This window comes from Hyperolius riggenbachi, chromosome 6, assembly GCF_040937935.1.
Source record: "Hyperolius riggenbachi isolate aHypRig1 chromosome 6, aHypRig1.pri, whole genome shotgun sequence".
Classification (NCBI taxonomy): domain Eukaryota; kingdom Metazoa; phylum Chordata; class Amphibia; order Anura; family Hyperoliidae; genus Hyperolius; species Hyperolius riggenbachi.
In genome coordinates, this window is record NC_090651.1 from 254,922,361 (window position 1) to 254,944,932 (window position 22,572).

At 45.1% G+C, this 22,572-nt stretch overlaps 1 protein-coding gene across 7 annotated transcripts in view; it reads left to right on the forward strand.

Moving 5' to 3' along the window:
- The window catches only part of SAMD11 (sterile alpha motif domain containing 11), a 272,374-nt gene that overhangs the window by 136,058 nt on the left and 113,744 nt on the right, over window positions 1–22,572 (forward strand). For all 7 annotated transcript variants that reach the window (XR_011022124.1, XM_068240716.1, XM_068240712.1 and 4 more), the window contains exon 4: window positions 6,658–6,708. Coding sequence is in view for 6 of the 7 variants with exons in the window: in XM_068240716.1 (XP_068096817.1) it covers window positions 6,658–6,708 (51 nt within the window). In the remaining variant the exon portion in view is untranslated. The remainder of the gene's footprint in view (window positions 1–6,657; window positions 6,709–22,572) is intronic.

A 22,572-nucleotide genomic window follows, 5' to 3' on the forward strand; every position in this document is an offset into this window, starting at 1 on the left:
TAGTACAACGTGTTTTGGGGTGTATTTTTACACATACCCATGCTGGGTGGGAGAAATATCTCTGTAAATGGACAATTGTGTGTAAAAAAATCAAAGATTGTCATTTACAGAGGTATTTCTCCCACCCAGCATGGGTATATGTAAAAATACACCTCAAAATACATTATACCACTTCTCCTGAGTATGGCGATACCACATGTGTGGCACTTTTTTGCACCCTAACTGCGCTAAGGGGCCCAGAGTCCAATGAGTACCTTTAGGCTTTACAGGGGTGCTCAAAATTTAGCACCCCGCCCACTTGCCAGGACAGTTAACAAACCCCACAAATGACCCCATTTTGGAAAGAATACACAACAAGGTATTCCATGAGGGAAATGGTGAGGTCATTGAAAATTTTATTTTTTGTCACAAGTTAACGGAAAATGACACTTTGCAAAAAAAAAAAAAAAAATTCTGCTAACTTGTGACAAAACTAAAATCTTCTATGAACTCACCATGCACCTCACAGAATACTTTAGAGTGTTCCCTTTCCCAAATGGGGTCATTTGTGGAGTCTGTCCTGCCATTTTAGGGTCTCTGCAATCATGTATGGCCAGTATTAGGAGTTTCTGCTATACTCCTTATATTGGGTATACGAGTAATGCACTCTGGGCTGAAAGGAAAAATGAACGGCAAACATACCTTGCTCCACATCAATGGCAGATCTTCCTCCACATCAATGGCAGTGATAACCTCAGGAGAGATACACCCCCGTGCCACCCTGCACTCAGGGTGAGCCACCAACTTATGTGACTGGGCCTCAGAACTTTAGTATACAGCATTATGCCTGTAGTATACAGCAATATGCCTGCCAATATAGATGACTCTGTGTGGCATTAAAGTATCATCATAGGCCCAAAGTAAATCACATATAAACCGGGGGTGTCCACACTCAAGGGAAATTCAATCCTGGATACAGGAGGTCCAGAACGATCTGTTCCTGAAATTGAAGGAAAGATCCAGTTCTCCCAGCCTTACTGTAGAGAACAAAGCTGTTGTAAACTGTCAATTGAATCAGATAAAAAGACACTTTCTTATACCAGCGTCTTGTTTTCCGGGAAATTAAATAGGGCGCTAACCTCTGGTCATTGAAGTCCACCCCTCCCATGTTGACATTATATTCGTGGACTACGAGGGGCTTTTCAATGACCTCAGTTGCCCGTTGAATTTGGACTGTCGTGTCTGTGTTAATGGTGGACAGAAAGTAAACGTCCCTCTTGTCCCTCCATTTCACCGCGAGCAGGTCGTCAGTACGCAAGGCGGCCCTCTGCCCCCGTTCAAGGCTGGTGGTAACGAGCCGTTGGGGGAAGATCTGGCGACTAGGCCGTGCAGTGCCACAGCATCGGATTCCTTCTAACTTTAAGTGCTGATAGAGGGCCACACTTGTGTAATAGTTGTCCACATAAAGATGGTACCCCTTCTGGAACAAGGGTGACACCAAGTCCCACACAACCTTTCCACTGCTCCCCAGGTAGTCAGGGCATCCGACCGGCTCCAATTTTTAGTCTTTTCCCTCATAGACCCTAAAACGACATGTATAGCCTGTGGCCCTTTCACAGAGCTTATACAGTTTCACCTCATACCGGGCGCGTTTGCTTGGGATGTACTGTTTGATGCCAAGGCGCCCAGTAAAGTGTAAGAGGGACTCGTCTACGCAGATGTTCTGTTCAGGGGTATAAGCATCTGCAAATGTTGATGACAGGTGGTCTATGAGGGGCCGAATTTTGTGGAGCCGGTCATAAGCAGGGTGGTCCTTTTTATGACAGGTTTTGTCGTCATTGAAGTGCAGGAAGCGCAGGATGGACTCAAATCGTGTCCTGGACATGGCAGCAGGGTACAAGGGAACATGATGTACTGGGTTCGTAGACCAATACGACCGCATACATACACGGGCCCGTCTTCTTCTTGGTGGCTGCGACGGGGCTACTACTGCACGCGCCACCGTACCAGTTTCAACTTCCATGCTGGCGCTCACCACTTCACCAGGGTCTACGGAAGTACTGGTACTAAGTCCAGGAGATGCTGCGCTGCTGGTGCCTGCCTCACCAAGAAAACTCTCATCAGCACTAGCACCACCCTGCTGCCCTTGAGGCGGATCCTGCGCCACCTGCGGTCTAACGACATGGGATCTGGTACGCCTGGCTCTAGCCGGGACCAAAACCTCGTTATCACTTTCGGTCAGAGAACCACTGCTTTCCACAGGTTCAAATTCGGACCCGGATGATTCGTCGGCTGAGTCTTCCCAAACGCTCTCATCCGACTGGTCCATGTACCTGTATACCTCCTCATCGGAAATCCCCCTTCTTGCCATTGTGGACTGCTAAATTTATGGGGTTTTCCTCCGAGACTACCAAGAAAAAAAGAGCACCTACCTAGCAAAAGGGAGTATTTGAGAGGTAGAAAGCTGTGGTCACTGAGTTTTGACAAAAAAAACCTGATCTTTACAGCGCCACAGCTAGTGTACAGTGTTTATGCAGTGATCAGAAAAAAAAATCTGTCACTACAGTGGGGCGGCTGAACGCAAGTGCGGGCGAACGATCAGGCCTGATCGGGTAAACACTGCGTTTTTAGTGGAGCCTACACTAAGGTGACCCTAATGTACTGCTATAGATCTGTCCGATCAGGAATGATCACTAGATACTATATAGTACCAATGCTGATTAGCGACAGTGATGGCGCTAATCGGCGACTAATCGGTGAATGCGGTGCAGTGGGCTGGGCACTAACTGACCCTAACAAAGGGGCCTAGCTAACTGGCCTAACTGCTAACACTAGTGATGCTAAAAAAGTGTCAGTTTTCACTGATCACTGTTTTTAGATCACTAGGATAGTAACAGGTGGATGATCTGGGGGGGGGGTGGGGGGGGGAGGTTTGGGGGTGGTGGCGAGTGGGGTCTCAGAGGCAATCAAACAATCACGGGACAATCAAATACAATTACAGCACAGCGAGTCCAATCACAGCACAAGCAAATCTGATGCACTCGGAAGGTGGTGGTTGGAGGTGGTGGGAGGGGAGGGTGGGGTTGGGGGTGGCAGGAAGTGGGGTCTCAGAGGGAATCAAACAATCACGGGACAATCGAAGCAGATCACGGGACAATCAAATACAATTACAGCACAATCGAATCCAATCACTGCACAATCAAATCTGATGCACTCGGAAGGTGATAGGGGGTGAGGGTGGTGGTTGGGTGGGGGTTGGTGGGAAGTGGGGTCTCAGAGGCAATCAAACAATCACGGGACAATCGAAGCAGATCACGGGACAATCAAATACAATTGCAGCACAATCGAATACAATTGCAGCACAATCGAATACAATCACAGCACAGTCAAATACAATGCACTTGGACGGTGATTGGGGGGGGGGGGGGGGTCTGAGGGCGATTTGAGGGGGTGGGGGGTTGATCAGGAGCCCGCACGGGGCAGACTGAGTTCTGATCTGATGAGAGGCAGACACAGGGGGTTACTGATCGAAGATCAGTTAGTGATTGCTGGGGAGGACAGATGTAAACAATGCGCAGGGGATGTAATCAGGAGGGGGGTCTGAGGGCAATTGAGGGTCTGGGCAGGTGATCGGTTGCCCCCGCAGGGCAGTTAGGGTCTGCTCTGATGGATGGGGGTGCTGAGGGGTGATGGACAGGTGATAGACAGGTGATCAGAGGGGGATCAGGGGGTAAGCTAGCTGTATACAGATGTATACAGTATACAGGGGGGTAGTCTGGGATGGGGTCTGGGAGTGATTTAAAGGTAGGGGGGGGGGGTCAGGGGTGATTAGGAGGCAGTTAGGGACCTAACGTAGGGGATAGCGTCGATAGTTAGTGACAGGTGGGGGGGGGGTTAGAGGGGTGCAAGGGTGCTGGCAGGGGTTTGCTGGGGTGATCAGGGGGGGGGGGGGTCTGAAGGCTGGGGTGGGAGATCAGGGGGGCTGTTTAAAAAAAAAACAATGTGTGGTGTATACTCACTTCTGCTTCCTCCTCGCTGGTGGTCTCTGGAGCAATGAGACCACGAGGCGAGGAGGAAGCATGTATAAGGCACTTTGTTTACCTAACAAAGTGCCTAATATGCATTGATTGGCGGAGATTTGTATTCCTCCGCCCGCTGGCGCTGCCAAGTGGCCGGCGGACTGGAGGCTAAATCCCCGGCCATCGATCCCCGGCGGAGGATCGCGTCACGGATGACGCGATCGCTCCGCCCATGCCCGTACAAGGACCGCCGCCTCTGTGCATGCGGCGGTCCTTGCGGGATCCACTTTCCGGCCGCCCCTGTGCAGTGGGCGGTCGTTAAGTGGTTAAAGGACAACCGAGGTGACATGTGACGTGATGAGTTAGACATGCGTATGTATAGTGCCAAGCACCCCAATAACTATGCTGTGTTTCTTTTTTTTTTCTCTGCCTGAAAAAGTTAAAAATCTGGTATGCAAGTGACAGTTTCTGTCTGGGCCGGGACCGGGTCAGACTATAGCATAACCCTCACTGATAAGTAATTACAGCCATAAAATACTTAATCCTGACAGTAAATGGCTTCCTGGAGCAGGAAAGAGATAAAAAGGGTCAATAAAGGTGGCCATACACTGGCCCGATTTGCGGCAGTTTCGACAGCAGATTCGATCACTGGGATCGAATCTGCTGCCAATCGTTCGCGCAACACGCACCCGCCGATCCGATTTCCTCCCGAAATCGGATCGGTCCGTCGATCGCGCCGTGCGGGAAATTACCCTCGATCGCCCGCGGGTAGGGAGCGCGTCGCTAGCGGCGGCCGATCCGATCAGGTATACATTACCTGAGGCTGGCTCCCGGGCATCCCGTCCGTCACTGCTCCCGTCATGGCACCTCCGGCATCCTCGTATAACTTCCGCTGTCATGCCAGTGACAGCGGAAGTACAACTAGAGGGCGCTCTATTTGAACTTCCGCTGTCACTGGTGTGATAGCTTAAGTTCTATGCGGATGCCGGAGCCGGAGGTGCCACATGACGGGGACATCACGCCCGGGAGCCAGCCTCAGGTAATGTATACCGGCGGGGGGAGCGGCGGCAGCACCACCACAACAGATTGTGATCGGTTTCAGGCTGAAATCGATTCACAATCTGTTTGCAGGAAAGGCAGCCATACGATCCCTCTCTGATCAGATTCGATCAGATAGGGATCTGTCAGCTGGTCGATCTGATGGCACATCGACCAGTGTATGGCTGCCTTAATTCATAGATTTGAGCTCTGGCATACGTCAATGGAGGTGTCATTGAACAAAAATAATAAAACAGTAAAACTTACAAACTAGATTTAAATACAAAATATAAACCGTGGGATCTCTAAAAAAGTCATTTTTAGGAGAAGGGGAAAAGATATACATTTTTTTTTCAGTTTATTTTCACCTTTGATGTCCTTTAACAATGTTTTATGTTAAATGTTTAAATCAAAGAGTTTATATGCCATTAAAATGAGTTATGTCACTTGAGTACTCAGAGACTACTCCGTACTAGAAAAACACTTGTGCTGAGAATGGGACTGTAAGGCCTCTTTTCTCAGTGAGCTTTTTGGGGCAGTTCAGCCCTCCGGCTGCCGACCACAAGCGCTTTTGGCAACGTTTGTTACACAACGTGTGCAATTGTTCGACATGCGATGGAGTTACCTGATGGTAAAAACTGTGACTTGTCACATCTGAGCACGGCCGCGGCTACAGGGAGGCTGTCTTTCTTATGCTTTCTTATGCCCATGCCGTATGCCAGCAAGCACCCAGTGCACAGGAGCTGAATTCACTGCCTGCTCCCTTCCATGGAAAAGGAGACTAAATGATACAGCAAGTGATTCCTAGCATTTAGTGGTGCTTTGTAGCTCCAGGAAAATGGTGCTAGGTGGCTTTGCCTAAAATTCTGCCGCGAGCGTTTTAATAGTCTAGTGATTACAGCTCTATAGAGGTAAGTGAAAAATGCCTGCCTACTCCTGTGAAATTACTAGTAAGCACCAATCAGTACCTACCAAAAGTAGCACTTTGTGCCAAGCAATGCCAATTAAAAAAAAACAAAACACTAGTCAGTGCAGTTGAAGCTAGTGTTTTACAGTTTGAGTGTACCCTAATTGCATATTTAGGCATGTACAGAGAACAGTTGGAGCACTTGCAGAGTCCTCCTCCATTGTTCTCAGTGGTGTAGTTTAGCCTGCGCTGCAGCACAGTTTGAGCTTACTGTCTTGCCAAAGGCACCTTCCATAGTGTTTAATGGTAGTGCTTGTAAACGCATTTTTACATACACTTTCATATATACACAGCTGCACAGATGAATGGGAAGTACCCCGAAGGCAGTACTTTATCGCGTTTAAAGAAAAGAAAAATGAAACGCATGAAAACATACTTATAAACATGTTAAATTTGTTTGTGGGCTTAATTGTTGAATATAAATTGCCACTAATTGCCTAATTGGCATCTTGCCTTTATGCTTCTATGCTTGAAATATGACGATGGTTGTAGTTGCCAGGCGTGTGAAATGCAGCAGCAGTGACAGAGTTTATCCATTTGAGTAAGGCGGCAGCAGACTATGGTAGAGCTGCCTTGGTGAATGTTACTCTGTGCTTTGTGAGTTATGTGCCATGGACTATGTGTGAATTGATTACTCTCTTTATTTATCAACAGGATACGGGCGCACTGGGACTTAAACATCTCCTTCCAAGACAGCTCTTACAGGTATTGGGCATTATGCCTCTTTTTGTGTCACTCGTTCACATCATATCCCCATTGCCATTTCACATGTTCACACAACAAACTGCTCAGGAAAGACCTTGTTTTTTACTTTTCTTGCTTTAAATGTCACGTTGCACTAGTTGATCACGCACACTGTGATGTCATTAATATTGCTGCCAAACTCCAAGAATGAATAGTTATTTGTGCAGAAATGGTCTTTTCCTCTGGGGCCCTGTCTTCCATGTTGGAAAGTTGGTTTGATGTGGTCACACATGGACTCAAGTCACATTGTATAGCACAGAGTGAACAATTAAGGCTGCAGCTTTGTTTCTGAGAAATCAGGGTAGAGCATGTAAAACGCTATTGCGTGTTCATGTAACCAACTGACTGCATATTGACTGTCATTTCTATACACGCATTACCATAGATTTCATCTATCAATTGTCTGAATACATTATTAAAGAGAGATGCCCCTCCTAATTCAGTGGCTTGCATGTGTCTCCCCATATCCTCTCTGGAAGGGACCTCATTTTAAGAGGACTCTTGTGGAGGTGGAACTGGACTGAACATGTAATAGGTTAACTCAGGGCCGGGCCGAGGCATAGGCTGGAGAGGCTCCAGCCTCAGGGCGCAGTGTAGGAGGGGGCGCAGAATTCATTCAGCTGTCATTCCTAATTGTGTTTGAAGCAGAAAGAAATAAGAAAACGGGATACATGGCAGTGACTGCAAGCCAGATAACTAGAGATTAAGGTGTTGGGGAGGTTGTGGGCCCTGTGGCCCTCTTAGTCTAATAGCAATCAGTGTGTGACGGCTGAGGTGGGAGGGATGGAGGGGCGCACTTTGGTGTCTCAGCTTTGGGTGCTGGAGGACCTTGTCCCTGCTCTGGGTTAACTTATGTAATGTAGGCCTTTTTAAAAACAATTATCCTTCAGAAGCTTAGAGCACCCTCTCCGGTAAGCTGTGCCCATAAAGTGCAGCAATTTTTGGGTGGTAGAATATATAAATTAGAAATGCTGGATATTTTACATTCCCAAACCAATAACGCTTCATAGAGTTCTCCTTTAAACTCTAGAAAGGGAAGTGGGTTTGTGTTGTTAAAAGTTACAGGCATCATGTTTTTGTGTATCTGAATCTTCAGAGTAAATAGTTGTGGCTTTGCTCTAAAGCTACGCTGTCTGCTTTGTAGTCTGACTAAATTCTCTGTATAGGGAATATACATTAGTAAGCTGGTTGAGTTAGGCAACATTCCTTGTTACAGCGGCAGTCTTTGCTGTGCTGTGCAGAACTGATGGATTCACAGGGTTACTTATCGCTGCTGTTCCAGAAGTCTGCATTATACGAGAGGCGCCTGACGCCGAGGCCAATTTCACACCATTCTAATCTGTCCACCTCTTGTGTGAATCAGCAGGGGCACAGCAGCCTTTTTATGTTTAAGAGGGCGTCTTGTGAATTACATTCTGAGAACTGAGAGCTTCAGTCTCTCATCAACTTTGGCTTCTAAAGTTTCCAACCAGGTCCTTAAAGGGACACTCTAATCAGAAATTAACCTTATCTTTCATGAAAGAACCGAAAGATCATTATCTTCTCACGCACGCCTCTGTTTCTCAAAGTGAATTTCACTCTAATAATCCATTAGTCTCTTGTAGGTTACCGTAAATGTTATAACCTAGTGGAGCAATGACATGTTTTTATGATTATATATTAACTGTTTATGTTGTGGGTTATGCAGAACTGTTATGTCACCTGGGGGATGGTTACCCAGCATGAAGCAATAATTACTATGGGATTCCTCTGGTGGCAGCTCACATGTGATAGGAAATGTCTGCAGAATGTGCTGTTGCTGCAATGCTGGCCGTGCACTGTAGCAAGTCTACCCACACCCTATACAGAGATTATATGACTGGCTACTGGAAGAACTCTAAAGTACCGCCTAGGCTAGATTACACTTTTTTCCCCTCCTAGGCCAACTTTATTCTGGTTCCCAACATCGCTCCTCTCCCATTCCGTGTGCAGCCCCCTCTTCTATATGTAAGAATCCACCCACAGTCCCAGCTTCTGTGGCCTTGTCAGAAATCCTGAGCATTACTGTAAACAAATAAAAGTGTCTGCTCCTTTCAGTGTGTAATGTCTCTGTGGAAAGCAGGGCTGTGGAGTCTGTACAAAAATCTTCAGACTCCTCACTTTATGAAACTCCAACTCCGACTCAGGGTAACCAAAATGGCCCCGACTTCGACTCCTCGACTCCGACTCCTTAGTCTAATATTTAACAGGGCTGTGGATTTTGTACAAAAATCACCCGACTCCGACTCCTCACTTTATGAAACCACCGACTCAGACTCCGGGTGCCCAAAATTGCCCGACTCAGACTCCTCGACTCCAACTCCGACTCCACAGCCCTGGTGGAAAGTGTGGGGGCATGTCTTTCCATTATTTCCTATAGCCAATGCCTACATCTATGTCTACCAAAGAGTGGCCACACAAAGAACAGAGCGGCTGCTCCTTTGCTGATGTTGCAAAAGTGGCAGAGGATAGATAGTACACCGTATTGCTGGGATCGCCATATTTCTCACAAATGACAAGAACACAGTGCTATAGGCATTTTGTTGTGCACTGGGAAGTAAATAAAAAATTAATGTTACTTTATGAGTGTGCTTATACTAAGTGGACCTGAACTCTTGCACAGGGCATAAGTAAAACATAGAGAAATGTACCCTGTATGTATTTAGAGAGTTTAGCCTCTTTAATTTCCTCTCATCTGTGACTAAGCACAGGTTGTAATTTGATCTCTCAGCTCTGTCAGCTCAGGAATTTCATCTGCCACGGCAGAGCAGCTAATTTGTAAACACAGGATGGTAACAATATGTCTGATTTCATGAAAGACTCACTGCAACTTTATTACATGATTTGTAATAAAGAAATGTTTTTCTTTAAAGGTTATTATGCTATTGCGTATCTTTTAGATCAGAGACGAAGTTCTGATTTCAGGTTCGCTTTAAGCTGTTTTGTAGTTTGAGTTGTTCAGATCCTCCCTCTTAATACACTAACTTGCCTGTGTGGGTACCTTTAAGTAGGCGTCTAAGCCACCAGTCTAAATAGCAAGGACAGGAAGGCCTAGTGCACACCGGAGCGTTTCCGCTGCGGTTTGCGATCTGCTTGCGGGTGCGGATCTGCTAGGGTAATGCATTTCAATGGGGTGGTGCACACCAGAGCGGGTGGCGTTTTGCAGAAACGCATACTCCCGGGCTGCAGCAGATTTTGGATTGCGGATGCGTTTCTGCCTCAATGTTAAGTATAGGAAAAACGCAAACCGCTCTGAAAAACGGCACTTCAGAGCGGTTTGCCAGGCGTTTTTTGTTACAGTAGCTGTTCAGTAACAGCTTTACTGTAACAATACATGAAATCTACTACACCAAAACCGCTACACAAAACCGCAAAACGCTAGCTGAAACGCTGCAGAAAAATAAGAAAAAGCGTTTCAAAATCTGCTAACATTTTGCGGATCTGCTAGCGGTTTTTGGTGTGCACCAGGCCGAAGAGTGCAAAGTGCAGTGAAGAGTGCTCTGCACTGCCTCCATCACTTTGCCGGTTGGGCTGCTTATTGAGTATTGTGGCACTGTTAAAACCACACTCTGTGCAATGTGGTGCCATATACGGATGTGTCCAGACACATTTTTGAGTGGTGGGGGCAGACGGGGTTATTAATTAGTTTTGAACGGGGCACAACTTCTCCGTTCTTCGCTGCAATCAGCAGTGGTGCTGAGCTTTGTGCACCACTTGACACTCCTGCTTGTGTAAATGTGCCCTTCTTGGTATCAATTTCCTGCTTCCAGCTTCATTTACTTGGGGGGCATTTCTGGGCCCCCTTCATTCCCAGTGGATGCCATGTGTGCACTTGCACGGTGAAGTCATTGCATGCCTTGTGCTAGAGAACGGCTGGAAATGCCAGGCTGTTAAGGCACTTCTGCCCCACACAATGAGCATCTGGGAGAGTGAGTTCATGGGGGGGAGGTGGGGAGTCAATGGAGGAATGTTTAATATGGAAAATGGAGCCAAAATGCTTACTATGACAGGGCAGGCATCAGTGTGCTCTGTACAGCTTAGACCTGATATGAGAGGTCTGACTATATTGCTACTATACAGCTCGGTAATACATAGTGCTTTATACAACCTATGGCTCTTTGGTAGTTAAAGGGTTAGGGATGCTTTATGTACCTATCAGTAAATCCTGACCCAAATCTACCTGTCTTATCCTGACGGGAGCCATTCTGCCCCAACAAGCTGCGTGCTGACAAAAGGGGCTTACACGGCTTTCCCTGGCCGTATAGGACTAGTGTCAACTCTGCGTGTCCCTCCCACAGCTGTCATATCCATAAAACTGATCCCTTCAGCCTGTGCTGACTCAGATTGCTGCGTCTTACCAGGTCTTTTTACGGGGGTGTCACCTTCTCTCATCACCCTGCACAGAGGTGATGGGTTGACACAGAGTGTTACAGCTCCCTATACGCCTGTAATGCCGCGCTTGTGCCCTCTACCTGCTAGCGACAGATGATTAATACTGTGCTCTCACCATGGGGCTTATTTACCACTGATGAAACGGTAAATGCTGCAAGATACAATAGCTGACTATGTAAGCTATGAGAAAACCTGCTGCTCATAAAATTCTTTTTATTTTAGAAAGTTCTGATAATTCCTTTGCCAACTCCTCTTAACGTTCACATTGAATTTTTGAAATTGTGCTGAAAAGTAGCCAGATAGTTCAGTTTCTACCTGGGCCTAGTTGGAGGGCAAATGTTCTTGTGTGCATTATGTGTATAAATACATTTTCCTGTTTTACATTATATTTGAATTTAAGGATTGACAGATTAATGTACAATAAAATGACTTTAGCAGCAGATGTATTAATTGTTATAGAGATGCAAAAAATGTGCCCTATATGTTTGAGTAGTACTCGGAGCTAGAGTAGAAAGTTTTGTGTTCTATCCAAATAATAATCCGAACATTTGTATAGCGATTTTCTCCTGTCGGACTAAAATAGTTCAAGAGCTACAGCCACAAGAGCGCGCTCAAGGGGCCCCCTGCAGTGCTAGGGAGTCTTGCCCAAGGACTTCTTACTTAGTAGGTACTGACCCTATCCAGGATTTGAACCCCCTGGCATCCCATGTCAAACGTGGTGCCCTTAAAGTTTTTCCGAGACAAACTTTTGCTGCCTTCATTTTTCTGACCCTTAGGCCCGGTTCATATTAGCGTTCCCTATCCGGATCCGCCTGATCGGATCCGGACCGTATACTGTACAAACGGAACGTACATTCCGCATAGCAATGCAAAGGCTATGCGGACGTTCACACGCGTCCGTTCCATACAGTACGGAGCCGGACCGGATCCAGACTCCGGACACTTTTCCAACATGCGCTATTTTTTGGTCCGGCTCATCCCGCCCACGCACCCGGACCGGAGCCTGACTGCACCATCCGGAAACAGAAAACCAATTGGAAACGGAAGCACAGAACACACTGGCTACAAACACCTGACATTCTACCCCACTTCCTATGCGTATTCTAGCGGCGATTTTGGATGGGGACACATGGGCAAGCATTTTGAAGTGGAGCAGCAGTGACTTTTAACGTGCTGGAGCTGTTGGCAGTATGTCGGAGGTGGAAGTGAGGCTTATACAGCGGAGGACCTGATTCCACAGGTGCACCTTCTGCTGACCTCCCAGACCCCAAAATTTTTATTTATTTCTACTCTCTTTTGCCAAACTGATCCGGATCGCATCCTGATGTACACCTGGATCCAGTCAGGTCATCCGGTCCGTTTGGCAGAGAAACGCAAGTGTGAACGGGGCCTTACATATAGTTTATTGGGCATTCTTCCCCCCAAATGCTTTTTTTAATTTATTTATTTACTCATTGAATGTAAATTAATGTATCCACGCCACCAGCTCCTTCAGCGCCTAGGCATACTGAGTCCCATGCTGCAAGTGCTCATGGAAGCTCAGCCTGGGGAGGAGGAGGCTTTTGCTGAAGCATGCATGAGATTTCAGAGTCAAGGAAGCGGAGAGGGTAGTGGAATTTTCACAGGTTGAGGGGTGGAGATGCAAAGGAGCTTGCCTGTATAATGATGACAAGCAGAATATGGCTGCTCTCATTGTATCACAGAAGAAAGAAATAATTATATACTGTTTGCAGCTCGATGTACTGTGTAAACCATCTAAACTTTAGATAAGATGAATAGATATGTTACTTGCTATAGTTATTTTTTCATCTCGGATCTGCTTTAACCAGTACACTATTCAGCTACTGCTGTTTTACTATTGTTTTCTTTCTAGACATGATAATCCTCAATCTCATAACCAGAATTTGACAAGGTAGAGGAAGATTTCAATGCGAGCAGTAGTCTGAGCTGATGAGCAGTACATTCTACTCTCTGTCCCCTCCCTGGTGACATCCTTGTGCAAGCTGTGACACTATCAGTGGTGAGGAAAGGAGGAGTGAGGGCCCATTCACACTTGTAATCGCGAAACGCTGGCGATTACCGCCGGCGTTTTGCGGTAGTGATTTTCCCGCGATTCACGCGGAAAAATCACTGGACATTGCGGCGGTTTTGAAGCGATTGTGATTAGCGTGCTTTGCACGCTAATCACAAACGCTAATCGCGGATCGCTCGTCGCCGGCAAACAGCTGCATGCAGCGTGGTTGCGGTTATCGCTAACCGCAACCACGGCAGTGGGAACACTAGAGATGGCTATAATGTGTAGCGGTTTTGACAAAACTGCTAACGGTTTGCCCTGAGCGGGAATCGCGAGATTCCCGCTCAGGTGAGAACGGGCCCTGAGGAGCTGGGCTCCTGAGCTTTCTCTGTTGATCAGTAAATCAAAATTGCTTTGAGTTTGGAAATTTTCCATGAAGGGAACCTCTTATGTACCTGTACATCTTAATCCATCTTTGATTAACTTCTTCAACATTGTTTTACAGCAGTCTTTATCTGGGGTAGAACCCTTCCCACTACCTGTCCCTTTGACATCAGAGGCTCACATTTTAGCTGGGGCATCATCAGATACACACCCAGATAGAGTACCCAGATAGCTCATGGTGACCCAAAACCACTAGGAGAGTGTAAGGGGCTAAAAGGGACCAAAAATGTCCTTTTACTAAATAAGGATATAATTTTGCCTTCTTAATTCAGTATAATTTCCCATGATGCATTATTCCCAAATATGCAAATCATCTCTTTTTGCCCCTGAAACCCAGGCACACATCCAAAACTGCTGATGTATAGTGAGCCTATACCTTATACATTTTACAGAGCCACACAAATCCAACATGCATACAGCTGTTTCAGACCTTATGGTCTTCATCATTGCATGCATATTAAATGCTGCATAAACCCCCACACAAAAAATACTGCATTGAATAGTAGGGCCAAAAAATTGGGACAACACAGGTGTGCCTCCTTAGAGTTACTTAGATACACATATAGGCCCAGTGCACACCGAGAGGATCCACCGGCCGCATCCGCCTGAAAATCCGCTTGGCTAATGTAATTGAATGGGCTGGTGCACACCGGCGGTTTGAGGTTTTTAGCAAACCGCAAACGTGCCTCCTGCTGCACGTTTGCGGTTTGCTAAAATCCTCAAACCGCCGGTGTGCACCAGCCCATTCATTTACATTAGCCACGCGGATGTTCAGGCAGATGCGGCCAGCGGATCGCATCCAAATCCGCTCGGTGTGCACTGGCCCAAATCTCTGTCATCCACACCCAAAACCGCTAGCGGTTTGTGGATCTGCTAGCGGTTTTGGTGTGCACTGGGCCATATTTTGGATTCGTACCTGTGTGTCACCTGGAACACCTCATGGACCTGGAACTGAGCCCCTGATGGTCTTGCAGTTATGTAATTCATATTACTGGGACTGTCAGTTCTGGTGCGTTTTTGCATGCTGAAAAACACTGACAGACGGGTGTAGTGGAAATGGGCCCTTAGGCAGCCTTCACACTTATCCCTGCGATTTCTGGCTGTTTTTTTTGCATTTGCGAATCTGCATTTTTAGGTATTGCAATTTTTTTCCCTTTTGTACGTACATTTTTAGGATGCGATTTTTCATGCATACTAATAAAGTTAATTTACATGAAAACGCAATTAACTTTGCAAAATCCATTAATTTGTCTGCAGAAAATTTGCGGAACAACTCAAGTGTGATGCCATCAACTTGCATTTGGGGTGATTGCAAAACAGATGCAAAATTTGTTGTGTGAAAAGTGCCTTAACCTACTGAGTATAGAAAAAAAAAAAGAAAGGGCTGTTTTTTTCTTGGCTGATTACAATATTCTTTTGCACATTTGCCCTCCCTACATAACGCTAAACATAAATGTTCAGCCTGTTCAGAGCTCAGGGCTTGTTTCCACTGTTGCGACGCGATTTCGGCCGCATTCCGACGCTTGTAAAAACGCATGCGGATGCGTTTCCACATGCGTTTTTACCCGCGATTTCGCATGGCAGGGTGCCATGTGAAATTAACCATGACACTGCCAGGGCAAAATAAAATTAAAAAAGGTGCGAAATCGCACGCGAAATCGCGGGTAAAAACGCATGTAACAAACGCATGCGTTTTTACTATTAAATACATTAGCGGCGATTCGCACGGATTCCCGACGCAGGCGAAATCGTTGGCTCTTTTGTGCGTTTTTTCTCCGCAACAAAAAACGCACAACGCCACCGCAGGAGTGGAAACAGCCCCATCCACTCACATTACATGTGCGAATCCGCATGCATTGGAGGCATGCGGATTCGCGATAGTGGGAACGAGCCCTCATTCGCCAGAGCCTGCCAACTGCAATGCCCACAGTGTAAAAATGTGGCAGTATAATAATCTGGACTTTAATCATAGCTCTGTGTATAAATGTATTTTTTTTTATCATAATTTTCTGTTGACGTATGTGCAGGTACAGGAAAATCTTTATTCCCACTCCCTCCAACCCCACAACACAAACTTAAAAAAAATGGAATATAGATCCAGGCCAGCCCAGAAACAAAAATACTAAAAAGCAGTCTATTTTTAAGGGAGTACTAATGCTGCGTACAGCACGCTCGCACACACAAGACGCTGCCAGAGATAACGATCTCACAAACACATGCTGGCGGGGATCTTCAGCTTCTTGCGCACGCTCTTGGGGATAATCAGACTCTCTCACTTCCTCCCGGAGCCATCGGCGCTCCCGCCTCCCGGCACCATTTATCGGATTTTATTTTCAGAGGTGGGAGGCAGCAGGGTCAGGGTGATTGGTTTCCTTATTGATCTGTGCGGCTCAGTATAATCCCTGCAGCTGCTGGGAGCTCGTTAAAGGATGGAGAGAGGCTGAGAGGGCTTTTACTCTTTATTTATATGTCTCCTCCGCTCATATTTTATGTAGGGGGAAGTGTCTTTTTAAACTTGGTACTAGAAGCCTCAGTAACTCCTTCATTGCCATGATAGCTTGCCAGAAATGGGAAAACTTTATTACTCTGTAACTTCAGTTTTTCTTCTCTCTTATGAGGACTTTTTTTGGAAGAGTTTGAAACAGTCAAAACTTCTGTTTTTTTCTGATTGCTGCCTGTGTTGCAAAGATGTTCATTATGGGTGAATGCTGCAACAAGACAGGTAAAGAAGAAAAATGGAAAAATGTCCCAAGCAGGGACACCAAAAGAATTACATTTTCTCAGATGTTCTTCCATAATCTATACAAAACTTAAAAACACTTCCACATAAAGGCTCAAATTTTCCTGCACTTTTTTGGATGCTGTGTGAAAGGGTCGTCTTTCTCCCACTGGGGAGAATTTCAGTCACTCCCTTCTGTGAGAGCGATTACCAATAATTATCCCATCTAAAGTTCTAGCCTTATAATTATTTTATATTAATTAGTGTAGTACTTTACTGTATTTTTCTGTTTCTGGTGTCAGTTGTTACTGGAACAGGCAAAGCACAAAGTGAAGGGATATATTAACAGAAATTTTAACTCTTCCCACCTAAACTTTGAAAAAGTTTTTATTTCTGTCTTTGTCCCCATGACAATATTTCCCTTGATTTTATAAGTGGTCACTGAAATGGAAAGCAAGGATGCACACACATTGTCACCTGCAGAGTTTAAGATTTGATCCCTCAGGCGAGTTCAGGACCGAGTGATGAACAGCCGTATCACTATGCTTTAGCTAAAACCTAGTCATGAGTTCTGTTCTTGTGGAGGGGAATGAGGGACAACAGTGTGTTGTATGATGGAGGAGCTTCCGGGGTGGGCGTTAAGGATTGCAACATTGCACTCAGCTGAGATTGTCCAGCACTCTGGATGTTTGGGAAACACAGGAGGGAGTCTGCACACATGCTAGATTCTTGGCAGAGGCAGCAGGTTGAGGCTATACCTGTTGAGTTTAGACTAGCATACATATTCTAAGAGGAAGCCTCCCCAACACGCAGAAATAAATCCTGCCTGGAGTTGTAATCCTTCCTCATTCTGTCCAGAGTTCCTCTTTAAAGGGACCCTGTCATGAGGGAATAGAACTGAGAATAAATCCAGCTCTAAATCTGTGTGGATGGTGCACACCAAGAGTGCTTCTGAGCGCTTTTAAAATCTCTAGCGCAGTGTTCTCCCGAGGCTCTTTTAGCCGACTGCTCCACCCGGCTAGTTTTGATGAGCACCTGGCTATCAGAAGCACCAGCCCTGCATTCCCTTATCTTGCCCCACCCGGCTACTTTTTCATGCCACTCGGCTACTATTTCATGCCACCCGGCTACTATTTCATGCCACCCAGCCGGGAAAAATTTCCAGGGAGAACACTGCGGTTCAAAAAGCGCTTGGATAATATGTTTGTATGGGCTTGATCACGCCAGAGTGATGTAATTTTTTTCCCCTAAACGCAAACACGGGTCCTGCAGAATTTTGGAGTTGATTATGCCTCAATGTAAAGTATAGGAAAAGTGGAAAATTGCTCTTAAAAAGCGCTGGACGCAAGGATTTTTCAAATCCTTTTTTCCCCAAAAGCTGTTCACTTCCAGGTCAAAGTTTACAAGAACTACAAAATCATTACAACAAACCAAAAGTGTTTGCGATTATGCCTATACTTGGTGTGGTTTGCTTTCTTAAAAAAGAAGGTACTTGCGATAATTCAGCTTTAAAGGGACACTTAAGCGAAAAATAATTATGATATAATGATTTGTATGTGTAGTACAGCTAAGAAATAAAACATTAGGTGCAGAGACACAAGTCTAAGGGCTGGTGCACACCAGAGCAGTTCTGGAGGGTTTTTTAAAACGCCTGCAGGGGATAACCGATTGGCTAATAAAAATGAATGGGATGGTGCACACCAGAGCGGGTCATTTTTTCCCCAAACGCAAACTCGGGGGCTACAGCATTTTTTAGATTTCTGAGGCATTTCTGCCTCAATATTAAAGTATAGGAAAGTGGAAAACTGCTCTGAAAACCGCTAGATCTGAGCGGTTTTCCAGGCTTTTTTTGTTACAGAAGCTGTTTAGTAACAGCTTTACTGTAACAATATTTGAAATCTGCAACACAAAAATGCTCTAAAAACGCTAGGCATGGTTAGAAAACCTCTCTAAACATGCCTAGAATCGCTTTGAAATCTGCTTCAAAAACCAGTAGCGTTTTGCAGATCTGCTAGAGGTTTTTGATGTGCACTGGGCCTTATATTGTTTCCAGTACAGGAAGCCAAGAAACCCTGGTTGTTATCTATGCAAAAGAGCCATTGAGCTCCAAGACTTTTAAAGTCGCAGAGAGCTCTGTCTTCTGAAGCCTGTTATCTCAACTGTCAGTCATTGTATTTTCTTTTTCTCTGCAGAGAAGGGTTCAAACGTTCAGTAGGCTGCTTTGTAAGATCATTTAGAATGCTGAGTAGTGTGTAAACTGCAAATATTAGAGAATGATACAATGTTATAAAAAAAAAAGATATAATGAAAAATAAAAATATGAGAATATTTTCTTTGCTACTAATGTTCCAGTAATTATCCATGCTACACAACCAATTCATTATATCATAATTATATCATATTTTTTTTTTAGTTTCTGTGTCTCTTTAAGTAACATCTGTGGTTAACCACAATGCACCGCTACTGAATATGCAAATTATCTCTTTATGCCCCTGGAGCCAGGCTTGCATCCAGAACCGCTGATGTATAGCAAGCCTATAGCTTTAAATTTTACACAGCCACATCAACCCTACATGTAGGCAGCCTGTTTTGGACTTTAGCACCTCCTCAGTACATGGCAGGGATTGATATGACTCTATGGGATAGGGCTTGGACCAGTACAGCAAAGTAACCAAGCAGATGTTACCTAGTCACTTGCCGACCGCGTCACGCCGATGGGCGTGGCCGCGGCGGCAGCTCCAGGACCGACTAGCGACGATTGGTGTAAGGTCCTGCGGGCCGGTTTTGCAGGAGATCGCGCACGCATCTCCGCTTGGTAGTCGGAGCTCTGCCCCGCCTTCAGTCTCCCAGCGGCAATCGCCGCCAGGAGACTGTTAAATGGCGAAATAGCCGTCTAATTACCCTGTACAGCATTGCGATTTAAGGCACAGTGATTAGCTGGCGGGGGGAGGGAGGGAGGGGGGAATGTAAAATAAATAAAAAAGAAATAGGTACTTTTATTTAAAAAAAATAACATAAATATTGATAAAAAAATAAACAACCCAGGAGAGATCAGACCCCACCAACAGAAATCTCTGTTGGTGGGGAGAAAAGGTTGGGGGGGAATCACTTGTGTGCTCTGACATGTGCAGCCCTGCAGCAAGGCCATAAAGATGCAGTGGCCTATTTCTTGAAAAATGGCCTGGTCTTTAGGGGGGTTTAACACTGTGGTCCTCAAGTGGTTAAAGCTGAATTATCGCAAGTACCTTCTGTTTTAAGAAGGCAAATCACACCAAGCATTGCTTGTTAGTAGCAGGGCTTTTCGATCTCTTTTAGTCCCCTATGCTTTCCTAGTGGTTCGGGTCACCCGAGCTGCTTGGTTACTCTGTTGTACTGGTCCCTATCTGAGGTAGAATTTACTTTTAAATCTTCAACAACCTGATCATTTAAGTATCATTTGATTAAATCAAAAGTGAATATTGACTCCTGTATAGTAGACCTTACCAGTACATAAATGTGACTGTAAAGAGGTGCTTGCATTGCTATACTGTACAACATTCACCCACACTTATTCTATACCCATTTGCCTAGGCAGCCTATAATGACATGTTAAACTGATCATATGATCTGTTATTGGCTGCTGTCAATCATGTCTGTTTGTAATGATGGAGGGGTAATTCATCTGTTCTGTAAGTACAAAAGGCAACTGCAGAAGAACTTTGTACTGTACCTCAGTTTACTCCATAGGGCTTCTTACTGCATATTACAAAATATGAGTTTTAGAGCTGAAAGTCCTGAAAAGTAATTTATTAGGATCTTTATAAATATGTACATTTATGACAGAGCATGTGTAATAATGCTCAGGCTTTGTTTGAACTTTGTTATACTTTATTTAGCATTCAATTAAAATTATCATAACAAAAAATGTCCAGTATAATATTATAACAGGCTAAGCTAGTGTTCTTCCATTCAATGCTGTAATTTAATATGCGGTATGTGAATTTCTGCTTTGTCTGATCCTATAATGGCCAAATCACTTGCTACAAAATGTCTTAAAGGTCCTCGTCATGACCACCTCCAGACTATACAGCTGTGGTGCTTGCCCCTCTGTCACAACCATTGTCCTGTAGGGGGCGGTTTTATATTAGACGGCTTTTGTAATGCCTTTGGCAGACATGGGATATACTGACTCATAAGGAAACTCGGGCACATCATCATGGTAAAGTGGATGGTATAAAGAATTCACTCAATGTTCTCCTAATTAATTCAACTGAGAATAGCAATTACCCTTTAAGAAAGTGATGTTGCTCATGACAGGATACTAGTGACTGCTGTGATTTGTAATTGGAAATATTGTAAAGAAATACAATTTTTGGTGCCCCTACTAAACTCCTCCTCCTCTCCTGTATAGTTTCCATCTTTAAAATCACTTCAGGTACTCTTAAAGGGACACTTAAGTCAAACAAAAAAATGAGTTTTACTCACCTAGGGCTTCCAATAGCCCCCTGCAGCTGTCCGGTGCCCTCGCCGTCTCCCTCCGATCCTCCTGGCCCCGCCGGCAGCCACTTCCTGTTTCAGTGACAGGAGCTGACAGGCTGGGGACACGAGTGATTTTCCGCGTTCCCAGACACATTAGCACCCTCTATGCTGCTATATGGTATATGATATATGCTGAAGCAGCATAGATGGCGCTATTGTGGCCAGGAACACGAAGAATCACTCGTGTCCCCAGCCTGTCAGCTCCTGTCACCGATACAGGAAGTGGCTGCCGGCAGGGCCAGGAGGATCGGAGGGAGATGGCGAGGGCAGCGGACAGCTGCAGCGGGCTATTGGAAGCCCCAGGTGAGTAAAACTCATTTTATTTGTTTGACTTAAGTGTCCTTTTAAGTGTTTCTTGTACAGAGTCTTATTCAGCAAGAACCTGGTCTCAGTTTGCTCTCAGGGAAAAGCCATCAGTTTCAAGGAAGACTCGCTAATTTATACCTGTATAAAGACATGGAAACTTGCTCTGTTAGTCTTTGTCCTGTTTTCAGAGTTAAGGGGCCCATACACTCAGCCGATTTTCTGGCCGATCGATCCCGATCGATCGATCGATTGATCGTTTGCAAATCGGTTGGCCAATCGACCGATCGATGGCCGATTTCGATCGATTTCGATGGATTTCCATCGAACTGGCTGGGTGGAAAATTTAGGTCGATCTGATGAGATTGCTTATCAGTTTGCATTGGCCTTAATGGAAATCTGATGGCAAAAAAATGCCATCAGATCGAATTTCAATAGATTTCAAACTGAAATCTATTGGAATTCTATCCTGGTAAAAAATGTTCTAAAAACGCATCAGATAGATCATCAGATGCATTTCTTATCTATCTGCTGCCAATCTGACGAGTGTATGGGCACCTTTACATTGATTTTTGGACTGCAGAAGATAAGTCAGACCTGATAAGGAGCACTTTGATTGTCTCTGGACAAGAAAATTCAAAACTATTTTCTGTGTAATTTAGCTGCAACTGTATTGATTGTCTACACAAAAACAGTGCAAAACTAACTAGAACACTGTTACTATTGAAAAAGAGATACGTTTAAGAATTGCGTTTAAGTATATCCTGTGATGAACAGTCATTGGGTCCCCTTCTATCAGAATACAAATTACATCTACGTACAAATTATGTATTTATAACTTGGCCCATTAGTAGACCTGCTAAAATCTACTCCATCAGAAAAAGTAATTCATAATATTTTGTCCGTTCCATGGAGAGATTGAATAATACAAACCATGCAAAGCGGTGATCTAGGGTCTATATACACTTGCAGTAACAGTTGTTCAAAATGATTGTTCTTTATTGTTTTTCGGATTACTTTTATCATTCTTGATCATTTCAGATGGACTTTCCCAGTACAAACATGTTGCCCGACTCTCTACTGTTGGAGAAGGGAGGACGAGTGGGAATGTGCTGCCACCCCCAGCAGCAATTCATAAAATTGACCATCGCCCATGGTCTTCCCACAATCCTGAACGCTAACAAACAAGCTATCAGTGGAGATTGTGTGTGTGTGTGGTGGGGGTGCACACTAGGAACTGGCACAGTTTAGGTGATCTTAAATGATTGTTTCTGGTGACCTAAGTTGCCAGTGTGTATGAGCCTCTACTCCTCACTGGAAATGAGGCTACAGTGTGCTGCATCAATAACTATTTACATACCACGTAAGGAGGCTACACATGATACAATAAAATGATCCGATTTTACAGCAATTCAAT